The 25,016-nt window shown below is 44.7% G+C and overlaps 1 protein-coding gene across 1 annotated transcript in view; it reads right to left on the bottom strand.

The window, feature by feature from the left end:
• Positions 1-23,597, bottom strand: part of Stard13 (StAR related lipid transfer domain containing 13) — a 209,077-nt gene extending 185,480 nt beyond the window's left edge. The window contains 1 exon segment of the mRNA XM_052167519.1: positions 23,332-23,597. Coding sequence (XP_052023479.1) covers positions 23,332-23,455 — 124 coding nt within the window. The 5' untranslated portion in view covers positions 23,456-23,597.
• Positions 23,598-25,016: the final 1,419 nt, after the last annotated feature.

Here is a 25,016-nt window from a genome sequence, read left to right as displayed (position 1 = left end):
GCTATGCAGAAGCCACAGAAGTGCCAATCCAGGATTCAGAAGGTTCTGGAAAGCCCTCCATGTTGACTCAAAAAGACCTGATGCATTTTCTCTTTACAAGCCAAGCCGTCCCATAACTTAAAAGGGGAGAAATGGCTGTCTACAAAAGCGTAAAGCACACCTTACAATTCCAGTCATCTGGGGGAATAGCCCAACTATTGATAGCATACGCAACCTGAACAAGGTCTTTAGAGATACCCACTTTGGTCGATAGATATACCCAAGTTATAAATTAGTTACAGTTGCCAGCCCATTGTGAGGAAGCTGTAATTTATTAACCCTCCACACTGATTCAAAAGAAACCTTGAAATACAGATGCAGATAAAGGTATGAACCACGCTTTTCCCCTCCCACCAGGCGGTTACCGGGAATGACACTCAGGTCCTCTGGTTGGCTGCAGGCACCTTTACCAGATGACACACCTCCCGTCCCCACGGTACAATTGTTTCCTTCCAAGTAGAAGATGAACGAATACTTCTCTCCAGAACTGCCATGTGGAGCCCAGCAATCCGAAGTAAGGACAGTTGCAGTGGATTAACGATGCCTGCCCAGCAATCCAATCTCACGTTGGTTCTTGGTGGTGGAGCCCAGCATGGCCTCCCCAGGCCCACACTGAGCCACATTCCTATGCTGCTGAGCCTCTGCGGAGATGCTGGCCACTGCTGCACGAGCCGGGGTGAACTGGCGCTGGAGTGCTGTTGCTGGAAGCCTTCCTTCTGCAGCCCTGTATGTATTCCACTATACCCTCGCACCCAGCACAGGACCTTCCTCTCCTAAAGATCTCATTAAAATTAAACACACAGTTTATCCTGTGAGGGCAATCTACCACTAGAGTGCACGTGAGACTGATAACTCTTCCATCTATGCCATAGGACCCAGCAAAGTGCCTTTCCCTAAAGAGGCATATTGAATATTAATACATGGACTTATATTCTTTCTCTCTCTCTCTCTCTTTCTTTCTTTCTTTCTTTCTTTCTTTCTTTCTCTCTTTCTCTCTTTCTCTCTCTTTCTCTCTCTTTCTTTCTTTCTTTCTTTCTTTCTTTCTTTCTTTCTTTCTTTCTTTCTTTTCTTTCTTTCTTTCTTTCTTTCTTTCTTTTGAATTAATGTATATGAGTACACTGTAGCTGACTTCAGGCACACCAGAAGAGGGCATCAGCTCTCATTACATATGCTTGTGAACCACCATGTGGCTCCTGAGAATTGAACTCAGGATCTCTGGAAGAGCAGCCAGTTTTCTTAACCACTGAGCCATCTCTCCAGCCCACTTACGTTCTAATTATATCAACTTCAAATCCCTATTTCCACCTGTCTGCGCCCTCGGTTTTCTACATTTTCATCTGGATCCTCTGGCAGTCAATTTGCTTAATACCAAGAGAAAAGGATGTTTAGGGGCAGCTATGGGAAGAGGTACAGTTGGTGTTTTCAAGAGGAACTGGGTACAAAATGTCTCAGTTAGAAACTCTCCCCCTTCAGGCTGGAGAGATGGTGCAGCAGTTAAGAGCACTGACTGCTCTTCCAGAGGTCCTGAGTTCAAATCCCAGCAACCACATGGTGGCTCACAACCATCTGTAATGGGACCATCTGGTATGTCTGAAGACAGCTACAGTGTACATAGATATAATAAATAAATACATCTTTAAAAAAAAGAAAAGAAAAAAGAAACCCTCCCTGCCTATCTCCCTGGGTCCAGTTTAGTTCCTGATTGCTGTTCCAGGACAATTCCCCTCTGGTTTAGTTCCATGACCTTCACAGACTCCATTGAGGAAAAACACCAGACCAGACCTTGGATTCTTCTGGGCAATTTCATGACGCTTTTTCCACTGCTGATAAACTCTGATAGTGGACCAAGGGACGCAAAACCAACCAACCAACCAACCAACCAAATGCAATCCTTCACAATGGCCAATGCTGGGTTTCAGATGCAAAGTGTGTTTGCTATGTGTGTTCAACACGGCGAAGGGTCTAGAGCTATCACGTGACATCCGAACTTAGCACTCTATGAGGCAAAAACAGAACGTGCATTTTTACACTCTATGAATGATAATAATTACCACTGACTCTAAAATAAGCAATCCCATATTTGTTTTCAAGCTAGGCATGTTACTTGAGAATATTCAAAAACATTTGCTAAGGGAGTGTGCGCACTGCAGACTTCCATCAAAATCCATCTGTCTGAATCTATGAACTGGCATTGCCCCAGCTGGGAAATTCAAGTCTACACAACAAAAGCTCCTTATGTCCATGGTGAGGGCTCATACCTAATTTAGAAACAGGGCCATTTTATCCAGAATTCAAACTCTAAATAGATTTTGTGAGTATGTTATTCTTCTAAACTAACTCCATTAAACACAAACCCCAAACTCGAAATTGAACAGAGAGAATTTAAGGTTGAAAGCTAAGGTGATCACAACTCCTTATTAAAAAAAAAAATTCTACAAATCCTTCATAAAAACAACTTGAAAATACTCATGTAGATTTTTTTTCTAGAAGGCGGTGGTCCTCACATCTTCCCCATATGATTTTTATTTCTGTAAGGAAATGATGTTTGTGTATTTACAGAGGATTAAGATGGCCGAGTGACCAAAATCTGAAAGAACACCGCTTCAGTAGTTAACAGATATGTGCCTCGGTCGCACCGTGAGGGTCATAATCAGTCTGCATCCGTGGCATATTTCTCCCCAAACCTGTTGTTCTGGATGTGAGTGCTTCTGGATGTGGGTGTTTTTCCAGCCCTTTGTTCATGTGCCCTAAGAGGGTTTTCACCGCCATTCAATTTTATTCTCTGTCCCTCTCTTCCTCCCCCTCCCCTCCCCACACAATGGAAAGGAGGGGAGGGGGTTGGAGGGTGGTTGCTGTCCCTCTCTGCACCTTGGCCAGCTGGGCAAGCTCTCCCTGTGCAGCAGAGGTGCTGCTTCAACTGGAGTCTTAAGTGAAGGCTCAGCTGAACTTTACTTCAGCCTTGGCTTAGGTCACTATAGTGAACCAACGGGAAGAAAGGGCTTTGGGGGGGGGGGTCTTCTGCTTCCAGAAACCCAAGTGTTCTATACAGAGAGAAGAAATAAAAGAGACAAGAATAAAAACCAAGAGAGACTTCTAGAATGATGTGGGCTTTTGATTTTTTTCAGAGATTAAAGGCGTGCGCCACCACTGCCTGGCTTAGCCGTCGACTTCAGAAGAGTGTGAAGGAGATTTGCACCCCTCCCTTTCCTCCAAGAACACGAACCCTGTACCCAGTGGGAACAAATAGGAGAGGTCCCTTGCAAAGCCACTGCGAGAATCACAGGATGCAGAACACCATTTTAAATAAGTAACAGGAATAAACAGGAAACCTCCGTCAGCGCACCTGGCATCCCTCTGGCTGCCTGCCTGGGCCAGCAAAGTCCTGGGGAGGTTCGCTGGAAGTTCGATTCTCTCACTTGGGCACCTCACAGTCACCAAGCTTTTCTAAGAGGTGGTGGAGGTGAGAGGCTAAATTTGAGATGAGATTTCAGCTTGGCTTGTTTTGAGATAAAGTAAGGTCAAGCAGACATGATAGTCTATCTGCCATGTTCCCTGGCTTCAACTATTGTCCTCGGTTTCTTCCTGTGCTCAGTCAATTAGGGAGGAAACACACAGGGAAGCCCTGTCAGGGCCTCTGTTTGGGGATGAAATGGTGTTTTCATAGAGGGCCTACGGATCAATTGTCTCTTAATTTCCTGGAACATGTGTTTTGAATGTAAGCTCTTGGGCCTCCATCTGGCCAGTTTTCCTCGCTAATTGTGTGGTCTGAAAGGGCCGAGTGTTTCTTTTATACTAAAACCTGGTTATCAATAAAGTGTCTTTGCCTAAGTGTCTCCACGTAGGCAGTCTTATATTATCTTAGGAACACAGTCCTTTCTCAGCGTCTGCGGCTGCTGTGTCAACTGCTGCTGGGTCAGTCTGTACAACCATTCACTCACAAAGGCTCCAGGCACCAATTTTTTCCCCATGCAGCAAATTCAAATTTTGTTTTCTTCTGGTAATTTTAATCTTTGATTGGTAGAGTTCATGGACACAAGGCCCAAGCATACAGAGGACTCTCGGGAGTTCTGGCAACCCACCAACGCCTGACTTACTGAGCCTCACACTTTTTTCCGTTTGAGTGTTTATTCCACCTCCGATTGAGGAAAACTTCTGGTGCTTTGTGACTGGGTAGAAAGCCACCAGGAGCTCTTGCTCAGATCCTACTTGAATGAACTTTGGTTGGATCAAGCAAATAAAATGAATGTAAACATCACCCGCTGGGATTATAAGTATTCTATTTGCTGACATATGCTTAGGGCAAAAAAAAAAAAAAAAAAAAAAAGCAGTCATTGTAAAAAGCTTTGGTGGTGTGCCTAAGTTGGGTATTTATGAGTGCTTCTGGTTTAGTGCACTGCATTGTATATGTGATTTTACAGCAATGTTGTATTTTTAAATAATATAACTGATACACACACACACACACACACATATGTAAAAATCTGTTCTCTCCACCAGAAAGATTTTCCTTGAGAGCCCATACTGATGGGTGCCTAGAACCATTTTCATATTGCTTTCCTGAGTATACTTTACAAGTGTCAATGGTACCTGTACATGACTTTCCAGTATTCAACATATTGCTGTTAACATTGTAAACAAATAGATAAAACTTTTAAGGACGGGGAAAGTCACCCTTTCAAACACATTCCAACGGTGCCACATTTCTGCTCCTTGAGCACGGACTTTCTTTAAGATAATTAGGTCTTTCCGGGTCTAGTCTGGTGAAAAGAGTGTGGTTAATCATTGGGTTTCCAAAACTGAAATCATACCAGAGGGGTAAGAAATATATGAAAAAATAATATATATATTATTATTTATTTATATATTATAAATATATTATAAATAATATAAAGATATATTTATATATTATATATAAATATTTAATATATTATAAATAATATATTTATATATAATACATATTATAATATATATAAATATATTATTATATATATATATATAGTTCAAAAGTTGGCGGTTTCTAGAGAGGTACTGTTAGGGTAAGGAGGCAAGGTAGTGATGTCACCAGTATGCAGCATTTCAGTGTACGTAGGGATCAATCTTATTTTGGTGGGACCTTGGTTAATACACTGCATGTTGTTTCTTCATTATGTGCGGCCTCTCCAGGGTTCTGTGGCAAGTTTCTTTCCTCCAATAAAGGATTCCTTTCTGTGGTTTTTAGATGAACCAGGAGGTTAGCATAGTCACTGTATCTGACATGTTATAAAGTGGTTTCCCCTACACCAATACTCAGAGTTCTGAGGGCCCGTGGGACAGATCAGCTGGTTAAATCTTTCAGAAGCCAGGCCTACAGTCATATAACACTATAGAGTCTAAAGGATTTCATATAAATGAAGGTGTTAATGGTACTGCTCTGTACGGGGCATTAGGATGAATCCAAATGATGCAGATGGCAGGCTTGATGGGCCTTCCTGCCCAAAGGGCAGGGCCCAATCAGTAACTCTTAGGGGTTTGTTAGATTCTCTATTGGAGAAAGAAATGGTTTTGGACAGTGGAGAAGTTCGTTAATCTTTTTGAGAGAAAGAGTAAGAGGATGGAATTCTAAGATAGATCGGACTTTGTCTCGCATCCTCTCAGCAGATTCCCAAATTTAGCCCATGATTCCCTTGGGGTCATAAGTACAGCAGGGTTGTTTCCCACATTCCCAGCTGAGGACAAGGTCACAACCAGCTCTCTAGGGGGCGGGGGCGGTGACTTAGCGGACGACTGACAGTTGGGATCAAGCCCTGCACTGTAGGCAGTTGTTTTCCACTAGCAGTCTACAGTCTTTCATATGCAGATAATTTGTGATGCAAGAATCCAGTTCAATGCTTCTCCTCAAGAACTCCACAGAGCAGCTACTTCCTGCGTGCCTCTTTGTTGTTGCCCTGGTGACATTTGAGAGGCCCTCGGGCAAGTCTGAGGACTGAGGGCAACCATGTGAACACAACGGGCAAGTGTTACAGTGCAGCTGTTCAGGGAAGACTTTGGAATTGCAGTTGTGCACCATGAATTAGAACTTTTCTTCTGGCTTCTCTCCCCTCCCTGGACTCTTGTCAGTATGTTGCAAACATTAATTCAGCTTTCTGTGAGAAGTTGAGCTAATGCATAGCCAAAGAACTGAAAGAAAATTAAGCCACTACTGGGACTATAGTAAAACCAGAGGATTAGAAAGCTTCTTACGATTAATTTAAGAAGTCATTAACATGTATCAACTCTTCGAAAGAATGCATGTTAGCTTATTTGTTTTTATTTACCCAGTACCTGGTACACAGGTTAACTTCAAACCTGCAAATCCAAGCAACTGCACGCAGGCTAGCAGTGAAGAGGCCTTGAGCACAGGAAGAGGGGAATCCTGGGAGCTCCTGCAGGACGCTAACTCAGCAAGAGCCATTTCCATAAGCATGGCTGCCTGGCGTGACTGACTTCATGCTCGTTGTGATTGTCCATGTAAGAACCGTTCTTGAGCAAATTTATAAAACCAAGGCGTTTTAAAAGTGTAGCTATGAGTCCGGAGAGATTGCCCAAGAGTTCAGAGCACTGCCTGTTCTTACAAGCAGCCAGGTTCAATTCCCACCATCTCCATAGTGACTCACAGCCACCTGAAACATCAGCTTCAGGGGAACTGATGCCCTATTCTGGTCTCCTCAGGCACTAGGTATGCACTTGATACACAAACATACATTATGGCAAAACACTCATACACATTTTTTTTTTCTAAAAGCATAGACACAAAAATTAACAGGGACTTGTGAGGCTTATGACAGAGTAAAGAAAAAAATTCACATATTTACACGTAGATAAACCTTGACTTGAGATCACAGGACTATGTCCAAATTATCTATCAGGATTTTAAAACATCTTAAGTTAAAAATGCATATAATATACCTATCCTGCCAAACACCATGCTCATAGCAAGGATGCCTTAAATGTGCTCAGTTACACTAGCCTATGTCTGGGCACTCTCATCTGACACAAAGTGTCTTTTATAATGAAGTGAAAGCTACTTCGTGTGTGTGTGTGTGTGTGTGTGTGTGTGTGTGTGTGTGTGTATGTGTGTGTGTGTGTGTGTATGTGTGTGTGTACAGCAGGATGTTTCAAAGAAATAGTGGATGGGGAAACTCCAAGTACCAATATGCAAAACAAACAAACAAAACCCAACAACATTGGCAATAGCTTGTTGTCAAGGACGGTTGACTCCACACCCATGATGCTGTGTGCCTGGGAGCTCTAGCTCCTGCCTGCTGTTTAAGAGAGATCAAGAGATCTCAAGAGGGAATCAGACCACATGCTACTATCTCAGGACAAGAGCAACATTCACGACATGGAGAGTGTTTTCTATTGAAGGCATGTCATCTTTGCACCAGTAGAAAGTCATTAAGGTGGCAATCACCCACAATCCAAATTTGTTTTAAAAACGGTAGGAATCTGCTATGGGCAGAAAGAAGACAAAGTGTAAGGGGCAGACCTGTGGCTTGCCTGCTTCTCCCGCCTCAGCTGACCCACCTGCTTCTCCCTGAGTTTTGGCAGAATGGGGAGGGTCACTGACGTCACTTTTCTCCTTCTTCTCAGGTTCTGTCCTTCCTTCACAGACTGTGACTTTGTGGCTCCTCCTTCACCAAAATCCACGTCATCTTCAATGGCTTTCTCAAGCCACGAGCACTGTACTCATTATGGAGGTTTAGACTTTGTGTCCTTTACACACTTTTATTCTCGAGCAGAGAACAGCCAATAATCTAACACGGAGTACTCGCTCAGTATTCCAGCTATGTTTAAGTACAGCTTTGGGGGAAATGTTTTTTCAATTGAATATCTTAGAGACAACTTATTCAGTTAATTCCCCTTAAGATACTTCCAAGTGAATGAGCTAAAATACTTTGTCCCATTTACGTAACAAAGGATCGTCACACACCACTTTTGACATTCTTCATCAAGCCCTGGGCCTTAAAACTAGGAACTAAACAGTTTATGTGAAACTGAGATATAAAGTAAGGTGAACGTTTCTGGGAAGCTGTTAAAGTTTCTTGCTTGCACTGCTGGCTTCTATTGTCTTTTCTTCTTGTCTTTATACCTACTTTATGGTTCTATTTATCCACGCAAACTGCCTAAGATACCAAGAATTCAGCTGTCGGAAGTGGGGTTTCCAGCCCTCTGACCCACATCAGCACCCTTTCTAGTCTCCAGTTCCCTGACATTTTTTTCATGATATTCATAACACTCACAATAATAGATTATTATTATTAATTAAATTATGTATTTATTATTTTCCATCTCTACCAGTCAAATGGAAGCCATGTAAAACCATGGGTTTTTAATTTGTTGTGTTCAACACCAAGTTGGTTTTTCCTACTAGATGCTAATAAACATTTGCTGAATAAATAGAGTGAATGTGAATCTTGGCATATCCTGAAAATAAAGTTATGATTTGAGAATTTTTTAAAGATATGTGGTTTTCTTTAGTTTCTTTATTATACATGAAAATGGCCTCCAAGAAATTTTGCATCTTAGACAGAAGATAAATGAGACATTTATTGTCAATGAGGACTTGTCCATTTTCTTCACCTTGGCCTGATGTGTAACAATTTCCTCCAAAGAAAAACCTTCCATCTTCAGGGGAAAGCGCCTCAAGACACAGAATATTCTAAAGCAAGATGAAGCAATCTGTCTGGAGAAGTAGATAACTCAAAGACTTCAGGAAGTCCCTGACACTTACCAGACTAACTTGGTCCCTCCCTACACAAGGTTATACAAGTAGTAAAGGCTTTAGAGAAATATTCTCAGGGGAGCCAAGCTACCTGGAAGCCAGCGATCAGATCAGCAGCTTGTAAGGAGCTCAGAGTCCTCTAGGTGCCTGGAAAATATATTCCCCAACCTGTTGAACTGTTCCTGGGTTTTATGAGCCATCACTCATGCTATTGGCAACGCTACCTGTGAGTCAGGCATGTTCCTGTGAGTAACCTGTCACTCATATTTCTATAAGTACACTCAGTAAAATTCATCCCATCAAGTTCGACTTTACGGTGTCCGTACTTTGGTCTGCCCTCGGTTCTTACGGGGTGAGTAGATGCTTGCTTGTGTCTCTCCAGGAATAGTGTCATGCAAGACGTACAATAACAGTAGTTCATTTCCTTAGGTTATTAGTGAGAAGGAGTCTTGAAGACAAGGTGAACATTGGCCTAATGACACCAGTGACTTCATCAGAGACTGGGTAGCACAAGGCATGTCAATCATTTGATCTTGACGATAACCCAGGTAGGACCTGAGGTAGCCATTACCGCGTAAAGCCATTTCAGTCACCCCCAGAGTGAAGATAGTACCAGGCACTCTATAAACAAAGAGACAATCAAATCACATGGGAAAGTTTGTTTTTTTTTTTTTGTTTGTTTGTTTTTGTTTTTTGTTTTTCAAAAAAAAAACACATACAACTTCCTTTTCCCCATCTTCTGACACAACTGATCTGGCGAGGACATGCACTGGATTTCAGAAAACCTTACCAACAGGTCTGGTGTGCTGTCAGGTTTGGGAGCTGTGGGTTCAAGAAACAGCAACTGACTGGCGTGGACAGAACTGAGCTCACACGGACAATGGTGAGCAGAAGAGCAAACATGGGGTAGAAGCTTGAATTCAAATTCCCTCTGCCGCTCTCTGGCCATGGGACCTTTGGGAGTCGTGAATTTCCTTTTCTTCCACTGAACAATTAATGTAATAGAGACCATTGCGCCCACCCACGTCGCCCCTATGAGGATCTTTGTGAGCACTGGTTGATTTTTAACCTACTTTTCTAGTAATGGGCAAACACGTAGAGCTGCAAAGCACTGAACAAAGGTTCAGGGTCATCATGCATCACCACCATTACTGCAGGAGAGACCCAGGGATGCTGAAATGTCAGCACACTCCCCTCAGGTACACCCTGGGTTGTCTCGAAGCAGCTGTGGTACAGTTCTCTGGAAGTAGTACTCCCTTGTCTCTAGGACACCCATGAAATGCTATGACACCTTCAGTGCTAGAGACCGGGGGAATAGGGCCTGGGTCTTTGTACCCTCCGAGTCTCACAAATGTGTGTGTTGAGCAAGTCACTTGACTTCTCCAGACCCCGGCTTCTCTGCGATGAAATGAGAAAGGCAATGGAACATGTGACTATCAAGCTGTGCCCCAAGCAAAGTATTTATGGGTGTCAGGGGTTGAAGCTGCTCAGGATCAGATTGTATTCCCCGAGCCCATGCCCAGAGGCTGCTTTCTCTCAGAGGAAGTGTACCTCTGTCTGCATCATCAGCCTGGGAAGAAGCCTTTTCCTAAAAGGTGGTACAATTCTGTCTGTGTTAACAGTTGTTCTGATGCCTCCTACCAGGATGTCTGGACACTAAATATGAGGAGGGAAATGTTTAGCATGGTGTTGGGCACCTTACAAGGTAGCTGTTAACAGAAAGTTAATAGAATGACATCTGTCATCTGTTGCTATGCATTGCAATGCTAAATACTGGCCCTCAAGGTCTGCTAGTCCCCTGATGAGGAGGTCCTCAGGGATCAGGATCCCCTCATCAGCCACACCAAGTGATGCTATGTAACTTTGCTCCTTAATGTAACATTATTGGTTAAGTAAAATTGCCTATAGTCTATAGCTGGGCAGAAGAGATGAACGCGGAGTTTCAGTTGCTGGGCTTGGAGTCTAAGGAAGAGACCACAAAGAGGAGAGAAGGAAGGAGAAGGGAGAAGGAGACACTGTGGGGTGAGTAGATCGTGGGAGTGTGGCCAGTTGGAGTAGAGGTAGCCCAGGTGGGCGTGGCAAGTGCTATCTCAGGGATATTGACAGGGAAGTAGACATCAGCATAGGGGTTGATGTCAGCCCCGCTCCAGTCTTCTAAGGCTTATTATAAATATAAAATAGCATGTCTTTTATTTGGGAACTATCAAAGGTGGGATAGGAACCTCCAATTAATATTTACCACAACATTCACGGGATGAGAACACAATGCTCATCTATATTGCTGGCACTAAGCTGGGGCAGCTGGCATGCCTCTAGGAACAGTGAGAGGCCCAGAGACAGACGGAGCCCTGAGCGTCAATCATTAGATCCAAGCATGAATACAGGAGACCTTCCCACAGTGGTCTATGGTTTAAATTGTAAATATCGACAGTGAGGCTATGGCCATCTAATTAACCACAGACTTATTATACCTCATCTGGAATGTCAGACTTGTTAGAGATGTTCCACGAGGCAGCCATTTCCTACATCCCTTTTTCTCAGAACTAGATCTGCAAAAGCCACTGTCATTAGTGTCTGTTCATGGAGTGGACCCACCCGAGGGCCAGGGTCCTACTGTCAGGAAGGCCAGCTTTCCGAGAATGCCCACAGCAAGCTCGTTAGATCTTCTGGCTTACTTACTTACTTATTCACTTAAATATCTTCTTAGATGACACAGGCCATGAACAAATCATAATACTCTTATTTTTAAAGATGTGTTTATGTTTATTTTATGTTGAGTTTGAGTGTTTTGCCTGTTTGTATGAACATTGCCGTGTGCATACAGATATCAGGAAATGACAGAAGAGGGCATCAGGTACCCTGGGGCTGGAGTTGTAGAGAGCTGTGAGCTACTACAGGGGGTGCTGGGAACTGAATCCAGGTCCTTCCCCTGTAAGAGCGTCCAGTGCTCTAACCATGGAGCCATCTCCTCAGCCCACTCTCTTATTTTCTTAATCGGCCAGAAATAATTACATCTTTTTTTATATTAGCCAACAAGTAGTTCTAGATATAGCTGCTGTTGGTAAGGGAAGATTTTACCTACGCAACGTGTGAGATTCGGCTCCATCAATACACTTCCCAGGGGCAGGTGGGAAAGATCAAAGGTCGGCAGAGAGATCCAGAAAATCTCTGGTGATAAATGAGAGGCTTTATTAGTGCTGCTAATTTCCTTTTCTTGGTAAGAACCACAGGTGAATGCTGCACAGGAAACAGCCTTAATGGCTTTAATAGGAGTGATTTAATGAATTAATCTGTTATGGGTATTGTAAAAAAATGAATAAACATTTAATCAAGGGTCAGCTTAATTAAGACGTTTCAAAACATATATCGGAGAGTCTAGCATGCCGAGGGTTATGCTTGGTCCCAATTTCCTGACACACTTTAAGCCATGCACTTTAAAAACAGAAATTAAAATATTTGCTTCAATGTATGTAACCAATGAACTATAGTCATTGTAATCCCGTGCGAACCAAAGGCGATGTTAGTGTCATTTCCTTATGACAGCGTCATACCCAGCAAACTCTGAAATGGAACAAACGGCCTTTGGGAGGTGGATTTGCAAAGCAAAGCCTGATTCTGTAAGAGTCTGGTTTCTGCTGAACGCATTACTTACTGTTTATCATGTAAGAAAGACCTTGTGCAAAATTAAAATGGGAGTTGAATTATTTTTATGAGTTTCAATATGTTAATGCCAGAGCTCTGAACTAAGTGGTGGGGACTGTGTGTGTGTTAGGGAAAGGATTCCAGAGTTCTGCATCGGAAGTGTGTATACAGACAGGCTAAGCAGCCCTGTGTGACTGCGGTGCAGGGCCTGTGGGCACAGGCGTGTTGGGGAGCAGAGAGTAATTTCCAGGAGTGGGCTCTCTCCTTCCACCGTGCTGCTTCTGGACACTGAACACGGGTTCCCACACCTGGCAGCAGGTGCCTTGGCCTGTGCGCCCTGCTGCCTGCCTGTTGTGTAGATTTTATAAGTGCTTCCAGGCCCCAGACTCTGCTTCTGGCAGATGCAGTTCCAGTTGTAGGAGGTACCCATTGTGAGATTCTGCTGCTGCGTGCTAAGAGTCTGAAATTTCCCGGGCAAGATTGCACCGACCGCCCGAGTTGTTGGCGCCTTCCCCCCTCTCATCTAGAAGACCATCCCCCAGAATCCACAAAGCAGAGGGACCCGAAGAACTGATGATGTGTAATTAGCCGTTCAGCCCAGTCACACAGCTTCACTGAGAAGCTGAACCGGACCTTAGAGATGATCTAGTTCAGCATCTCTCTCATTTTAACCCCATTTTCACCCAATTCCACGCAAGCCAATGGCATGTGAATGACTCTTGGTTGTATCATTCTGATCATATCTCAAAAAGACAAAATCTTAGCATAATCAATGAACATGTTAAAATGCCAATGGATCCGACTCGGATGCTGCCATCCAGGCTAACATCATATTCAGCATTTGACTGAAGCTCTGTGAGAATAAGGAAAGTCAAATATCCTAATACTTGGAAGCTCCTAATGAGACCCACATAAATAGGAACCAGCAGATTTAATTCTGAATGGAAAGGACTCATGGCTTATGCTTAGTGCCAAAAGAACCTTTTTGGTGATAACCAGGGTCTCACGTCCCTGGCCCTTCACACCTCAGATACCTTTCCTTAAACTAACGGGTACTGTTTACTGGAGGGCAGAGGCGGGACTATCTTTTCTTTTTGTAGATAACTCAGTTCTCATAACAACACAGGAGCATGTACCAGGCTTAGCTACTCTTTTGAAGCCAAGGAAGCACTGAAGTGAATTTCAATCCCAAATCTACAGCTTATTAGCAAGAAGAATTAAGATTCAAACTCAAACACGCTACAGTTTCCACGATGAGGTGTTTTCTACGCTTTTTTTTTTTTAAGGCTTATTTATTATATGGGAGTACACTGTAGCTGTCTTCAGACACACTGGAAGAAGGCATCAGGTCTCATTACAGATGGTTGTGAGCCACCATGTGGTTGCTGGGGAATTGAACTCAGGACCTTTGGAAGAGCAGTCAGTGCTCTTAACCACCGAGCCATCCCCTAGCTCTATTCTTTGTTTTGTTTATTTTGTTTGTTTGTTTTTTGGGGGGTTGCAATGGGGGAAGTTGCAAGAGCTCAGGGCGGATACAAAGGGAGAGGGAGATGACTGGGGGTGTATGATATAATCTCACAAAGAATCAATAAAAACAAACATAAAAAAAACAAACCCAATTCAAATGCAGTTCATCTCAGCGCCACCAGTCGCAAGAAGAAAATGGTGCTGTTTCAGGAGCTCTCAAGACTCTCCAACTTAGCACCGTTGTTAGTGAGTGTGTTGCTAGTGTGTTGCTCATGAGTGTGTTGTTAGTGAGTGTGTTGCTAGTGAGTGTGTTGCTAGTGTGTTGCTAGTGAGTGTGTTGCTAGTGTGTTGCTCATGAGTGTGTTGTTAGTGAGTGTGTTGCTAGTGAGTGTGTTGCTAGTGTGTTGCTAGTGAGTGTGTTGCTAGTGTGTTGCTCGTGAGTGTGTTGTTAGTGAGTGTGTTGTTAGTGAGTGTGTTGCTAGTGAGAGTGTTGCTAGTGAGTGTGTTGCTAGTATGTTGCTAGTGAATGTGTTGCTAATGAGTATGTTGCTAGTGAGTGTGTTGCTAGTGTGTTGCTAGTGAGTGTGTTGCTACTGAGTGTGTTGCTAGTGAGTGTGTTGCTAGTGTGTTGCTCGTGAGTGTGTTGCTAGTGAGTGTTGCTAATGAGTGTATTGCTAGTGAGTGTGTTGCTAGTGAGTGTGTTGCTAGTGTGTTACTCATGAGTGTGTTGTTCGTGAGTGTGTTGCTCGTGAGTGTGTTGCTAGTGAGAGTGTTGCTAGTGAGTGTGTTGCTAGTGAGTGTGTTGCTAGTGTGTTGCTAGTGAGTGTGTTGCTAGTGAGTGTGTTGCTAGTGTGTTGCTAGTGAGTATGTTGCTGGTGAGTGTGTTGCTGGTGAGAGTGTTGCTAATGAGTGTGTTGCTAGTGAGTGTGTTGCTAGTGTGTTGCTAGTGAGTGTGTTGCTAGTGAGTGTGTTGCTAGTGAGAGTGTTGCTAATGAGTGTGTTGTTAGTGTGTTGCTAATGAGTGTGTTGCTAGTGAGTGTGTTGCTAGTGAGTGTGTTGCTAGTGTGTTGCTAGTGAGTGTGTTGCTAGTGTGTTGCTCGTGAGTGTGTTGTTCGTGAGTGTGTTGTTAGTGAGTGTGTTGCTAGTGAGTGTGTTGCTAGTGAGTGTGTTGCTAGTGTGTTGCTAGTGAGTGTGTTGTTAGTGAGTGTGTTGCTAGTGAGTGTGTTGCTAGTGTGTTGCTAGTGAGTGTGTTGCTAGTGAGAGTGTTGCTAATGAGTGTGTTGCTAGTGAGTGTGTTGCTAGTGAGTGTGTTGCTAGTGTGTTGCTAGTGAGTGTGTTGCTAGTGAGAGTGTTGTTAGCGTGTTGCTAGTGAGTGTGTTGCTAGTGAGAGTGTTGCTAGTGTGTTGCTCGTGAGTGTGTTGCTAGTGAGAGTGTTGTTAGCGTGTTGCTAGTGAGTGTGTTGCTAGTGAGAGTGTTGCTAGTGTGTTGCTCGTGAGTGTGTTGCTAGTGAGAGTGTTTGTTTCTTATGGGTTCCTCTAGATCAGTGGCTCTCAACCTTCCTAATACTGTGACCCTTTAATTCCTAAAGTTGTTTCTGTTAGTGCTTCATAACTAATTTTGCTAACAAATATAATGCAGATATCTGTGTTTCCTGATGGTCTCAGGCCACCCCTGGGAAAGGGCCATTCCAGCCTTCAAGGGAGTCACCACCCACACTTAAGAAGCAGTGTTCTAATTGTCCTGATTCATTTCATTCCATGCAGCCAGAGAAAGAAACGATTGAAAACACCACCCCATAAGCTATGATGCAATCAGATAATGTATTCTATTGTGAAATATACCCGCAGCACGGAACTGTGCTGACCTGGAGATTTATCATGGCTAAAAATGTGACTAAGAGAAGATCTGGCCCGATAGTGTGAGCCGGTGCAGCAGTGCGCTTGCAGATGCAACACTGAGCGCCTGATGCATGGTCCATACTGTCCTTTGAAGATTCTGGACGCTCACTCCACTTTGGGCCAACAATGTGAGGTAAATGACTCGAGCAACAGAGTAACATTTGTGTGCTTTGCAAGGCAACAACTATAGGACGAGACCCATATCCTGTCACTCTGTCCCCACGTGCTTTGACGAGGATGTTCCTTCGTGGCTTGATACTCATTGGCTGACCCCCAAAGTGACACACAAGGTTGTCCTTCAGCTCTGCTGGCTGAGTAAACCTCAAGAACGTGGAGATGCTTTCCAAGCCACTTTTGTTTCCATTTTGCAATATCTCAGCCTTGCCCAAGGACAGGAGAGAAATTTCCTAGCGGAAGAACCCCTGGAAAACCACGAGGCCAGCAGGCAGATTTCTCTTGATGAGCATCGTGCTTGACATAGCATTTTAGAAGCAGGAAGGAGAAAGTGTGGGTTCTGAGGCACGTGATGCACAGCGCGTGCTGGATAGTTTTCTGGTGGAGTGTCAGACAACTAGCTGTTGCTTCTTCAGACAGATGACCAGCAGTCAGCATGGCTTTTCTCTGCTTCCAGTTGCAGGCATACCCTGTTCACTCCAAGGTCTAGCCTGCTGCCTCGATTGCAGGCGTACCCTGTTCACTCCAAGGTCTAGCCTGCTGCCTCGATTGCAGGCATACCCTGTTCACTTCAAGGTCTAGCCTGAGGATTGCACTCAGACAAGGCCGAGTTTAAATCAATCTCCTTGCAGACACAAAACTTTAGGCTCTTGGCTACCTCGTTTCCTCTGTGAAACTCCATCCTCACCAGCATGTCCATGGGGAAACGATAAGTGATAATGTCAGTTATCGGATGCAGTATGGGAAAAGTTAATGTTCAGAAGCACTTTCCAACCGAACTCCCATTTGAACTATGCCTATCCAGCATAAAAATCGTATTCTGTTTTATACAGGGACCCTACAAGTTACAGTAACCAGAGAAGGCTCTGTTTAAGACAGGGTGGCCTCAAATTCAGATATCCACCTGCCTCCACCTCCCAAGTGCTCGAATTAAAGGACTGCAGCAAACATGCCTAGATCCTCCTGAATATTTTTTTAAAATATTGCTTAAAATATTTTATTTTTTATTTTGTAATAGAAAATTTAAATTAAAACCACATTTTATTACTGAGGAATATGTTATTCTCAAATTTATGAACAATTCTAGTGTCAAATGATTACATAAAAGAGTACTCACTATAATATCTTGCTGAAAGAAAGAAGAATTTGGGACAATATTGCTAATGTTCTAGTGCATTTAAGAATATATTGCTCGTGTATATTCATTTCTAACTTTTCTGTTCTATATAAGGGAAGTCCTAGACTGGCCCCTACCCTAATTTATATTCTCTTCCTAAGCAGCCCCGCCCAGTTCCACAATTTTATGGAGTCATTAGGCACTGATGACTCTGAACTCCATTTCTTCAGTTCTGCTTTTTACCTCAAAGCTGTGTTTGTGGCCCAACTCTTCAGTTTGCTCGTCTGACAGGCATTGCAGAGTGAGTGCTGCTGACGCATCAGAGAACTCTTTGTTCTTCCTCCTACTGCGACATCCTACCAGTGGTTCCATTTCAGGCACCAGTGTGTCCCTCTATTACCCATAAGCCTGCAGTTCCTTGTCTCCAGCAGCTGTAGGTCAACCGCAGTGTCTCCACCTGAGGCCATTTACATAAGTCCCTCCCTTTCTAGCACCTCTTTCTGACCACCATTCTCCCCCACCACCATCATCCATGCCTACTGTGCGCGTTAGCTGCCATCCATTCCTACTGTGCGCCTTAGCTGTATCCATGCCTACTGTGTGCCCTAGATGCACCCATGTCTACTGTGCACCTCAGCTGTCATCATGCCTACTGTGCGCATTAGCTGTATCCATGCCTACTGTGCGCCTCAGCTGCACTGATGTTGGTAGCAACTTATTGGGTCTTACCCCTTTCTCTTTGTAAAGTCCGTTTTAGATGTAAATTCAAACTTTCCTTGGCTGAGAGGCCACCCCAAGCCTCTGACTTGATCCTGGCCATGTGTTTGACATCTTTTCCTGTCATTAACGTTCTTTTCCCTTTTTTATTATTCAGCCACTGCTGGCTTCCTCCTCTGCTTGTGCCAGCTCTATAATAGGACAAACTCACACCACTTGAGCAAAACTTTACTTCTGTGCTCACAACAGAGTTTGACTATCTTTTAGTCACAAGGCTATTTTAGTCAGTTTTTTTTTTCTTTCAGATTTTGAAATATATTTACATATACACAATAAGAAGTCTTAGGGATGGAAATCCAATCTTAACATACAATTCACTCAAGCGTTGTATTTATGTTATATATGTCATCTAAATAAAATTTTATTCAGTATTTTAATAATTTCATGCTGGATAAAAGTCTGTACATCACAGCCGAAAGGGCGCCAGAATCTTCCATCCCGTGGGATGCTGAGGAAGTTGTAAAGTACACACATTTGAATGGAGTGCATCCCACGAGGACAGGGTGGCTTATTCTACCTGTGGCCTCCTGTTAATATTTTTTGTTTGCTTGCTTGCTTAAAATTCAGAGTTTGGAGCATTTCGGATTTTGGGTTTGGGGCCAGGTCTCTTCGTCTTGAATAAATACTATAGTGAATTCCACACTTCATGAGTTAATTATTATCCATGAGTTATGTTAAGGGAACTTACTGTAATCGGTAGTTCTCAGCCTCAGTTGTACACCACCCCACAGCTGAAGTAGAGGGTCAAGGAGGGCCTTGCTACTGCTGCTCTGGACGACTGTGGTGATGCCGAGGGCAGTGAAGGTTAAGAACCCCGAGATTGGTGACAAGCCCCGTTTAGATGATGGTGGCCATTACTATTAAACAGATTTCAATGCTGTCCCAGAAGTGGCATCAAAGACAAAACCCTGTGAGAGCAGCATGACTATTGTTGCCATCAGAAGGGGTCTACAGCATCTGAATCCCAATGATGATGCCACCTTAGACAAGGACCTGTGTGTCTGTGGCCATGGCAACGCCTATATTTTCTCAGCGGCCATTTCACTTGCTCTGGGCTGACCTACCTGTGCACGGTGGTGCATGTGATTACATCATGGCCCGAATAAAAGGCAGAACCCCCTGACTCCTCTTTCTTTCTTTCTTTCTTTCTTTCTTTCTTTCTTTCTTTCTTTCTTTCTTTCTTTCTTTCTTTCTTCTTCCCTCCTTCCTACCCTTCCTCTTCTTCCTCTTCCTTTTCTTTATCACTGACCCCCCTTATCCTCCCCCTCCCCCCTGTGCTGGCCTGGTGTGATCTGTCCGGATACGAGCGCCATTCTAACACAACTATTCCTTATGCCAAAGTGATAGAACGCAAAGATAGCAGAACATGAAAAGGATGTGCTAGGGCTATCTGGTCCTTGATGTCACCGCACACAGATTTTAATAAGGAACATTTAATGGACCGACCGCTCTTTATTCTCCGACCGCTGAAGTCCCAATCTCTGTTTGCATCATGTGATAGAACACTGCTCTTGACTTTGAGACTAGAGGAACCTGTCATAACAAGAACCCATGGAAACTTGGTGGAAAACTGAAGTTTCTGACATAGCTGAGACTTTGCAGTGTTTTAACTTAGTGTGTTTTTGGCAGCAGTTTAACTTCCTGTGGCTCAGAGAAAGGATTTAACATGAGACTATTTTTTTTAAAAGATCAAAGACTTGGTATCAATTAACTAACTAATGTACACACTATCTAAACGTTGTTATACAAGGATAAGGGAGTCAAACGCACATCAGTTGGACTTGACTTCTGGTCTGAAGGGGAAGGAAGCTGTAGAGGAGCCAGTGGGATTTTCCTCAGTCATTAACATTTGAAAAGAAGCTCGTGGTGCTAAGGAATGCCAAAGGGTAATGGGTGTGCTTTGGCCTAAAGAACTTAAAAGACTCAAGCACAGAGAACTCTCTGAGGCTGACTGGAGAACTGGGGGCACCAAAGGTGTCACTCACCTACCTGAAAAAAATGGCAGTTCATTTAGAGTTTATGACTGCCCTTGCCCTGGTGATGGGTGGGGCGAACATCTACGGGCCCCAACAGGCAAGATATATGACGGCCGATTCGTTTCAAACCTCTCTATGCTAATGCACTAACCATCACAGAGGGAGGTTTGAGGAGGAGCTTGAGGAGGTGCGGAGGGCTGTCCTTGCTTGTGCTTGTCCACCAGAGAAGCCACAGATGTTCAGGCTCTTCTCCTCAAGGTTTTAGGTCCAGCTGCAGTAACAGAGTGTCTCTGCCAGTCTCCCTGTTTTCTTAAAGTCTAAGGTCTGATTATAGATTTCCTCTAACATTTAATGGTCTGAATTTGAATCCTGCTTTGGATAAACCAGATTTGTCTTTTGGGGAATAAACAATTATTACACTGTTATCATGAGAGTGGAGGTGACAGATGAGAAAGACTCCTTCTGGCTCCACGGGGATTAGATTCCTGGTGGAGAGGAAGCGTGCATTGGTCCGTGTGCCTGTCTACTGGGAGCTCACTCAGCTGTTACAGTCCCCAGAACTGGCAGGCCCCAGAGGACACCTGCTGCCTCTTCTTTGACAGGAACTCGCTGGCATCACTCTGGGCCATTCATCTGCTTCCTTTATGTCACTGCGGCCTCCATTAAGAACCGTGTTTTTCTCCTTACGCATGATCACATGGTTCAGAAAGCCATAGGCTTTGTTCTGCTTCTGCTTCTGTTAGGTTTAAAGCTACAGGACCAATGGCTGAGGTGCCCATTAACATATCCCAGCTGATGCTGGCCACCAGCTCCTCCCAGCATCCTTCAGTCCCTACCCGATTCCTATACAACCCAGACATTTTGAGGATGCGGTCCTTTCTGCTCTTGGTCTCTGGGCTCCTGGTTCCCCCTCTACCCTCTCTCTGCACGTTGCCCTGTTCAGTTGGCAGGTCATGTTAACTCTGGACTCTTGCAGATACCTCTGCCTTTGTTCTTTCTTAATATCTATTATAAAGGACATAGCCTCTCGTGGCAGCAAGCATGCCCTCCTTTAATTTCTTGTTCGCATTCAGCTGTACCTCTTTTTTTTGCCTGTCTGTTGAATAGATGACATTTCATGAAAAATTCAGAGTTAGAACACGGGCTTCCTTAGATTCCAACATCTTCAGGGCTCTCTGGCTAGGCCCTCCGCACTGGTCCTCTAGATTAAAGGAGAAAAGTCTAACGGGCTAGAGAAAAGCCGGCATAAAACTTTCGATAGAAAAGAAAATAAAGGAAGCACAATCCCAAACAAACAAGACTGAGAGCCCACAGCGTCTCCCCCAGAGCGCATGCTCTTGGGAACATGGTTTTCTGGATAGCTATTCTGATATTGTGAACTGAGTCTTATAAAGATGACTTTCACCAGCGGAGAGCACTTTCCCCTGGCATTGATGCCAACATTAATAACGTAAGTATTTCAGTGTCTCGTGGCCAAAGTTCCATATTTTAGCTACTTTAGCAAGAAAATCAATTTGCATCTGAAAGCTCCTTCATGGGGCGGCTTGGTTTTGTGGCAAGCAGCCCAGCAGCTGAGAGAAACAGGAGTTGAAGTCCACTCTACAGAGAATTGTTTGGTCCTAGTTGAATAACCTTCTGGCATTTGCTGCTAGCAGAACGGTAAGAAGATTATGGGGAAGCAGATATTAATATTCTGATTAAACCTTTTAAAACCTCATACCACCATTTAAAACAACAATTGCGCCATTCTGAGTGAACTCTTACACTTAACGCTCTGAAGCTATGCTTAGCTTTAATATCTAATTTCATATGCTTGGTCTTAAAAATCGCTACCTCTACCTGCTTCCACGGCTTTAACCACAATGTCTAAGATGCGTGTGAAGTATTTACAAAACTCTTTTACTTCCAAGCTCTCCCTTTGGAGAAATTGTAGCCCTCTTTGGTCTCAGCTATAAAAACCTAGCACAGGCTTGGCACCCCTTCTGGAGAGCCCTCTTGTTTCCAAGGAACCACTGACTTAACAAACTCCACAGGACTCAACAACAGACACTATCAAAGAGTCCTTTGCCACAAGAATTCTTAAGTTATGAAGCAGCAGGCTCTACAGAAGCTTCCTGACACCATCCATCCTACAGATGATACAATGTAACATAACATGAAAAGAAGGCGCATGCTCACATGGGGCTGGGCGGGAGGGGTTGTGTATTACCCACTGGGGTCTACCACTGGCCTACAGGTCTTTAAAGATCAACAGTCAAAATTACTGGGTGACCTCAATTTATTTCTGGGTCCTGACTACAAAGTCTGGTTTTTTGTTTGTTTGTTTGTTTGTTTGTTTGTTTCATTTTTTCCCTCTTGTGTGTTTACTAGAGCCACTGTGCTGGAGAGAATATATGGGTAAACATTTAGTGCTTACTCGGTTGAGTGTCAGAGTCATTCACAATGCCATCTTCTGAGTTGGTTTGATAAGGGCATTCTGTTCAAAGGGATCCGGGTGGCGGCATCTCACCCAGAATGCTTTAAGCCACGGGCGGGCGGCTGGGCGGGGTTGGGGAAGAGGAGGTTGTGGCCTGGCTCTTAGGGAAGCATACCACCTGGTGTGTGTGTGTGTGTGTGTGTGTGTGTGTGTCTGTGTCTGTGTGTGTCTCTCTCTGTGTGTGTGTATGTGTGTGTGTGTGTGTGTGTGTGTGTGGTGGGGCAGACTTGTTCTGCAGGTTAAATAGGGGAAAGGAGGAGCTCAGAGGTCACGTCTGTTTCACCTGTGACATCCTTTCCTTCTGCCAGGTTTATAGCTTCCCTTCTAGAATTCTCCTCCACTCCAACGGATGCCCACTACTGGAGAAGACAAGCTCAGAAGACAAGATCACCCCAGAAACCCTTCCAGTCACACCGCTCCTAATTCCCGAAGCATCTTCTGGCAGCTCCCTGCAGGCAAAGGAGGCCTCTGCCCCTGCGCTTCCTGCTGGAGTGAGCGATTTTGTCTTACTGGACAGGTGTAATCAGTGACTTCAGGGGTGGGAAGCCCAGATAACTCACTGTGCTTGTGGGCCCTCGTCCCTGCAGAGCTGACACACACCTGAGGCCACCACACACAGGCTGGGTGTGGGTTAAAGAAGCAAGCGTTCTTAAGAACCCCTAGGAATACTCAGTTCTCTTCCTTCGACCCTGGGGCAATGGATTCCTAAGTCTTTCTCTGACAGTTCCTATATGGGCACTTCAGGTCCCAGAGGCATGGGGTGGTGGGTGATTGTTTGTTTTCAGCAACTGTTCACCTGTCTCCCCTCCACATTTCTGGTCTCTACCGGTCTCGCAGCCCTCCCCAGCACCCAGGGGGATGAGCCACGTGGAAATGCCAATCTAGGACGCAGCCACAGCTACCTTTGCGCCCGCCCGCCCGAGTGGAATGGAGGAGGACTCTGTGGTCCGCGCACAGCCCAGCTGTCAGACACTGTGCCGGATCTGGCTGGTCAGATCCTGCACCCAGGGCCCCGGGACACCGACCTGCCAGCCGCCGCTCGCGGACGGTCCTCCACAGCAGATCCCAGGCTCTGGCGCTGGAGTCCCGCAGCTGCTCGCTTAGCGATCTCCGGAGAGGCGCGTACACCGCTCTGCGTGGGCTGCTCATCTCAGACGAGTCCGCATAGCGCGTGGCAGCCTGGCCACCGCCACTCACACCGCCTCGGGCGCTGGGACGCTCGGCCACGCGGGACCCGGTGCGCCGGCCAGGCGCCCTGCGAGGCGGCCTCTGCTCTCTGCCAGTCCCTCTCCCCTCTCCCGCTGCGTCTTCCCTCTTTCCTTCCCTCCCTCCCCGGCTCCTCCCTGCACCCTAGCCCAGGCTGACAGCCCGCTCCAGGTCTTTTCCTCTCATCCCAAAGTTAGGGACTGTGCCACAGCCTTCCGTTTCCTGGATTTCCGCATCGTTTACCAACCCCACTCTTGACACAAGAGCTTTGATACAGCCGCAGTTAGTGCCCAAGACTCTCAGAGTTCAGAATTTAAATCACTTGCACTGAGCCAAGCTGATCTTTGGGGGGTGGGGCGCTGGAGGGAGATGGGAGTTCTACACATGTCTTTGAGTTGTGCAGTCCCTTCCTGCTTCCAACCTGATATAATTTTCAGAGTACAATCTACACTGACCATGATGTGGACTGGAGAGCCCATATATACGTATGCCGACAAGGAAATAGAAATTACAAGGAGGAAAAATGGAAATTAGAAGAACCCTCAGTATACTAACCAAAAGTAGATATACAGTGTACTCACAATCAGACATTAACACTGAAGTGAGAGCGAATGAATTTTCCTGGTTTTAAACAGCTACACAGCGGTCTGTAAGAAACGATCACTTCTTTGCTTCTCCGTGAGATGAGGAATGACCCAGATTCCTGGACTTCAAACTTTTTGTTTAAGGAAGCAAAGACATGCCAGGCTGGCTCACATCGGCAATCCCATCATTCAGAGGGGCTGAGGCAGGAGAATATTCTGGAGTATGTGAGGCCGGCTGGGCTATAGAGTGAAATGCTGTCTTAAAACAAGGCAATCATAAACAAACAAACAAATGAATAATAAATAAATGATAGGTAGATAAAAAATGTTTTTAAAAATCAAAGGCAAGGAGGACCAGAGCAACTCAGCCCCACCCTCTGGGGCTTGCAATTCACAAGGTGTTATTTGTAAAATGTTTTTAAGGGTGTTGGAGAAATTATGACACAGTTTGATGTAATTCAATGACATAGTCAGTATCGTCACGTAAAATCTGGTATAATTTCAAAAGAGCATTTCCTATTCTGCCTGTTTTTGAGAGAGGCCTCACTGCTCAGAATGGCCTCTCGAATTCCCAGGAGTCTTGCTTAAAACTCCCAGTAGCAGGATTCTGGTATGCCCCACCACACCCGGCCAGAGAACACTTGCAATTGCTAGTCTTGCCCCTTTCTTTTTAAATGTCTTTCCACCTGTCTGACAAAGTTATTTCCTCTCTAGATGCCCCATATGAAGTTTGAAAACTCAAGAAAACTATGTAATCCTTCTGTTTTATAAATCACTGTTGACTTAGAGTGAAAGTTAAGGCTACCCGCGCAGCCTCTGCTGACCTCTGCTGAGGTCTCCGTGCTCAGCAGGGACATCCTCCATCAGTCTATACCGTCCATCCTCCATCAGTCTATACAGTCCATCCTCCATCAGTCTAT

This window comes from Apodemus sylvaticus, chromosome 22 (assembly GCF_947179515.1).
Source record: "Apodemus sylvaticus chromosome 22, mApoSyl1.1, whole genome shotgun sequence".
NCBI lineage: Eukaryota > Metazoa > Chordata > Mammalia > Rodentia > Muridae > Apodemus > Apodemus sylvaticus.
The sequence above is the reverse complement of the archived record's forward strand: the minus strand, read 5'-3'. Positions and strand labels throughout refer to the sequence as shown.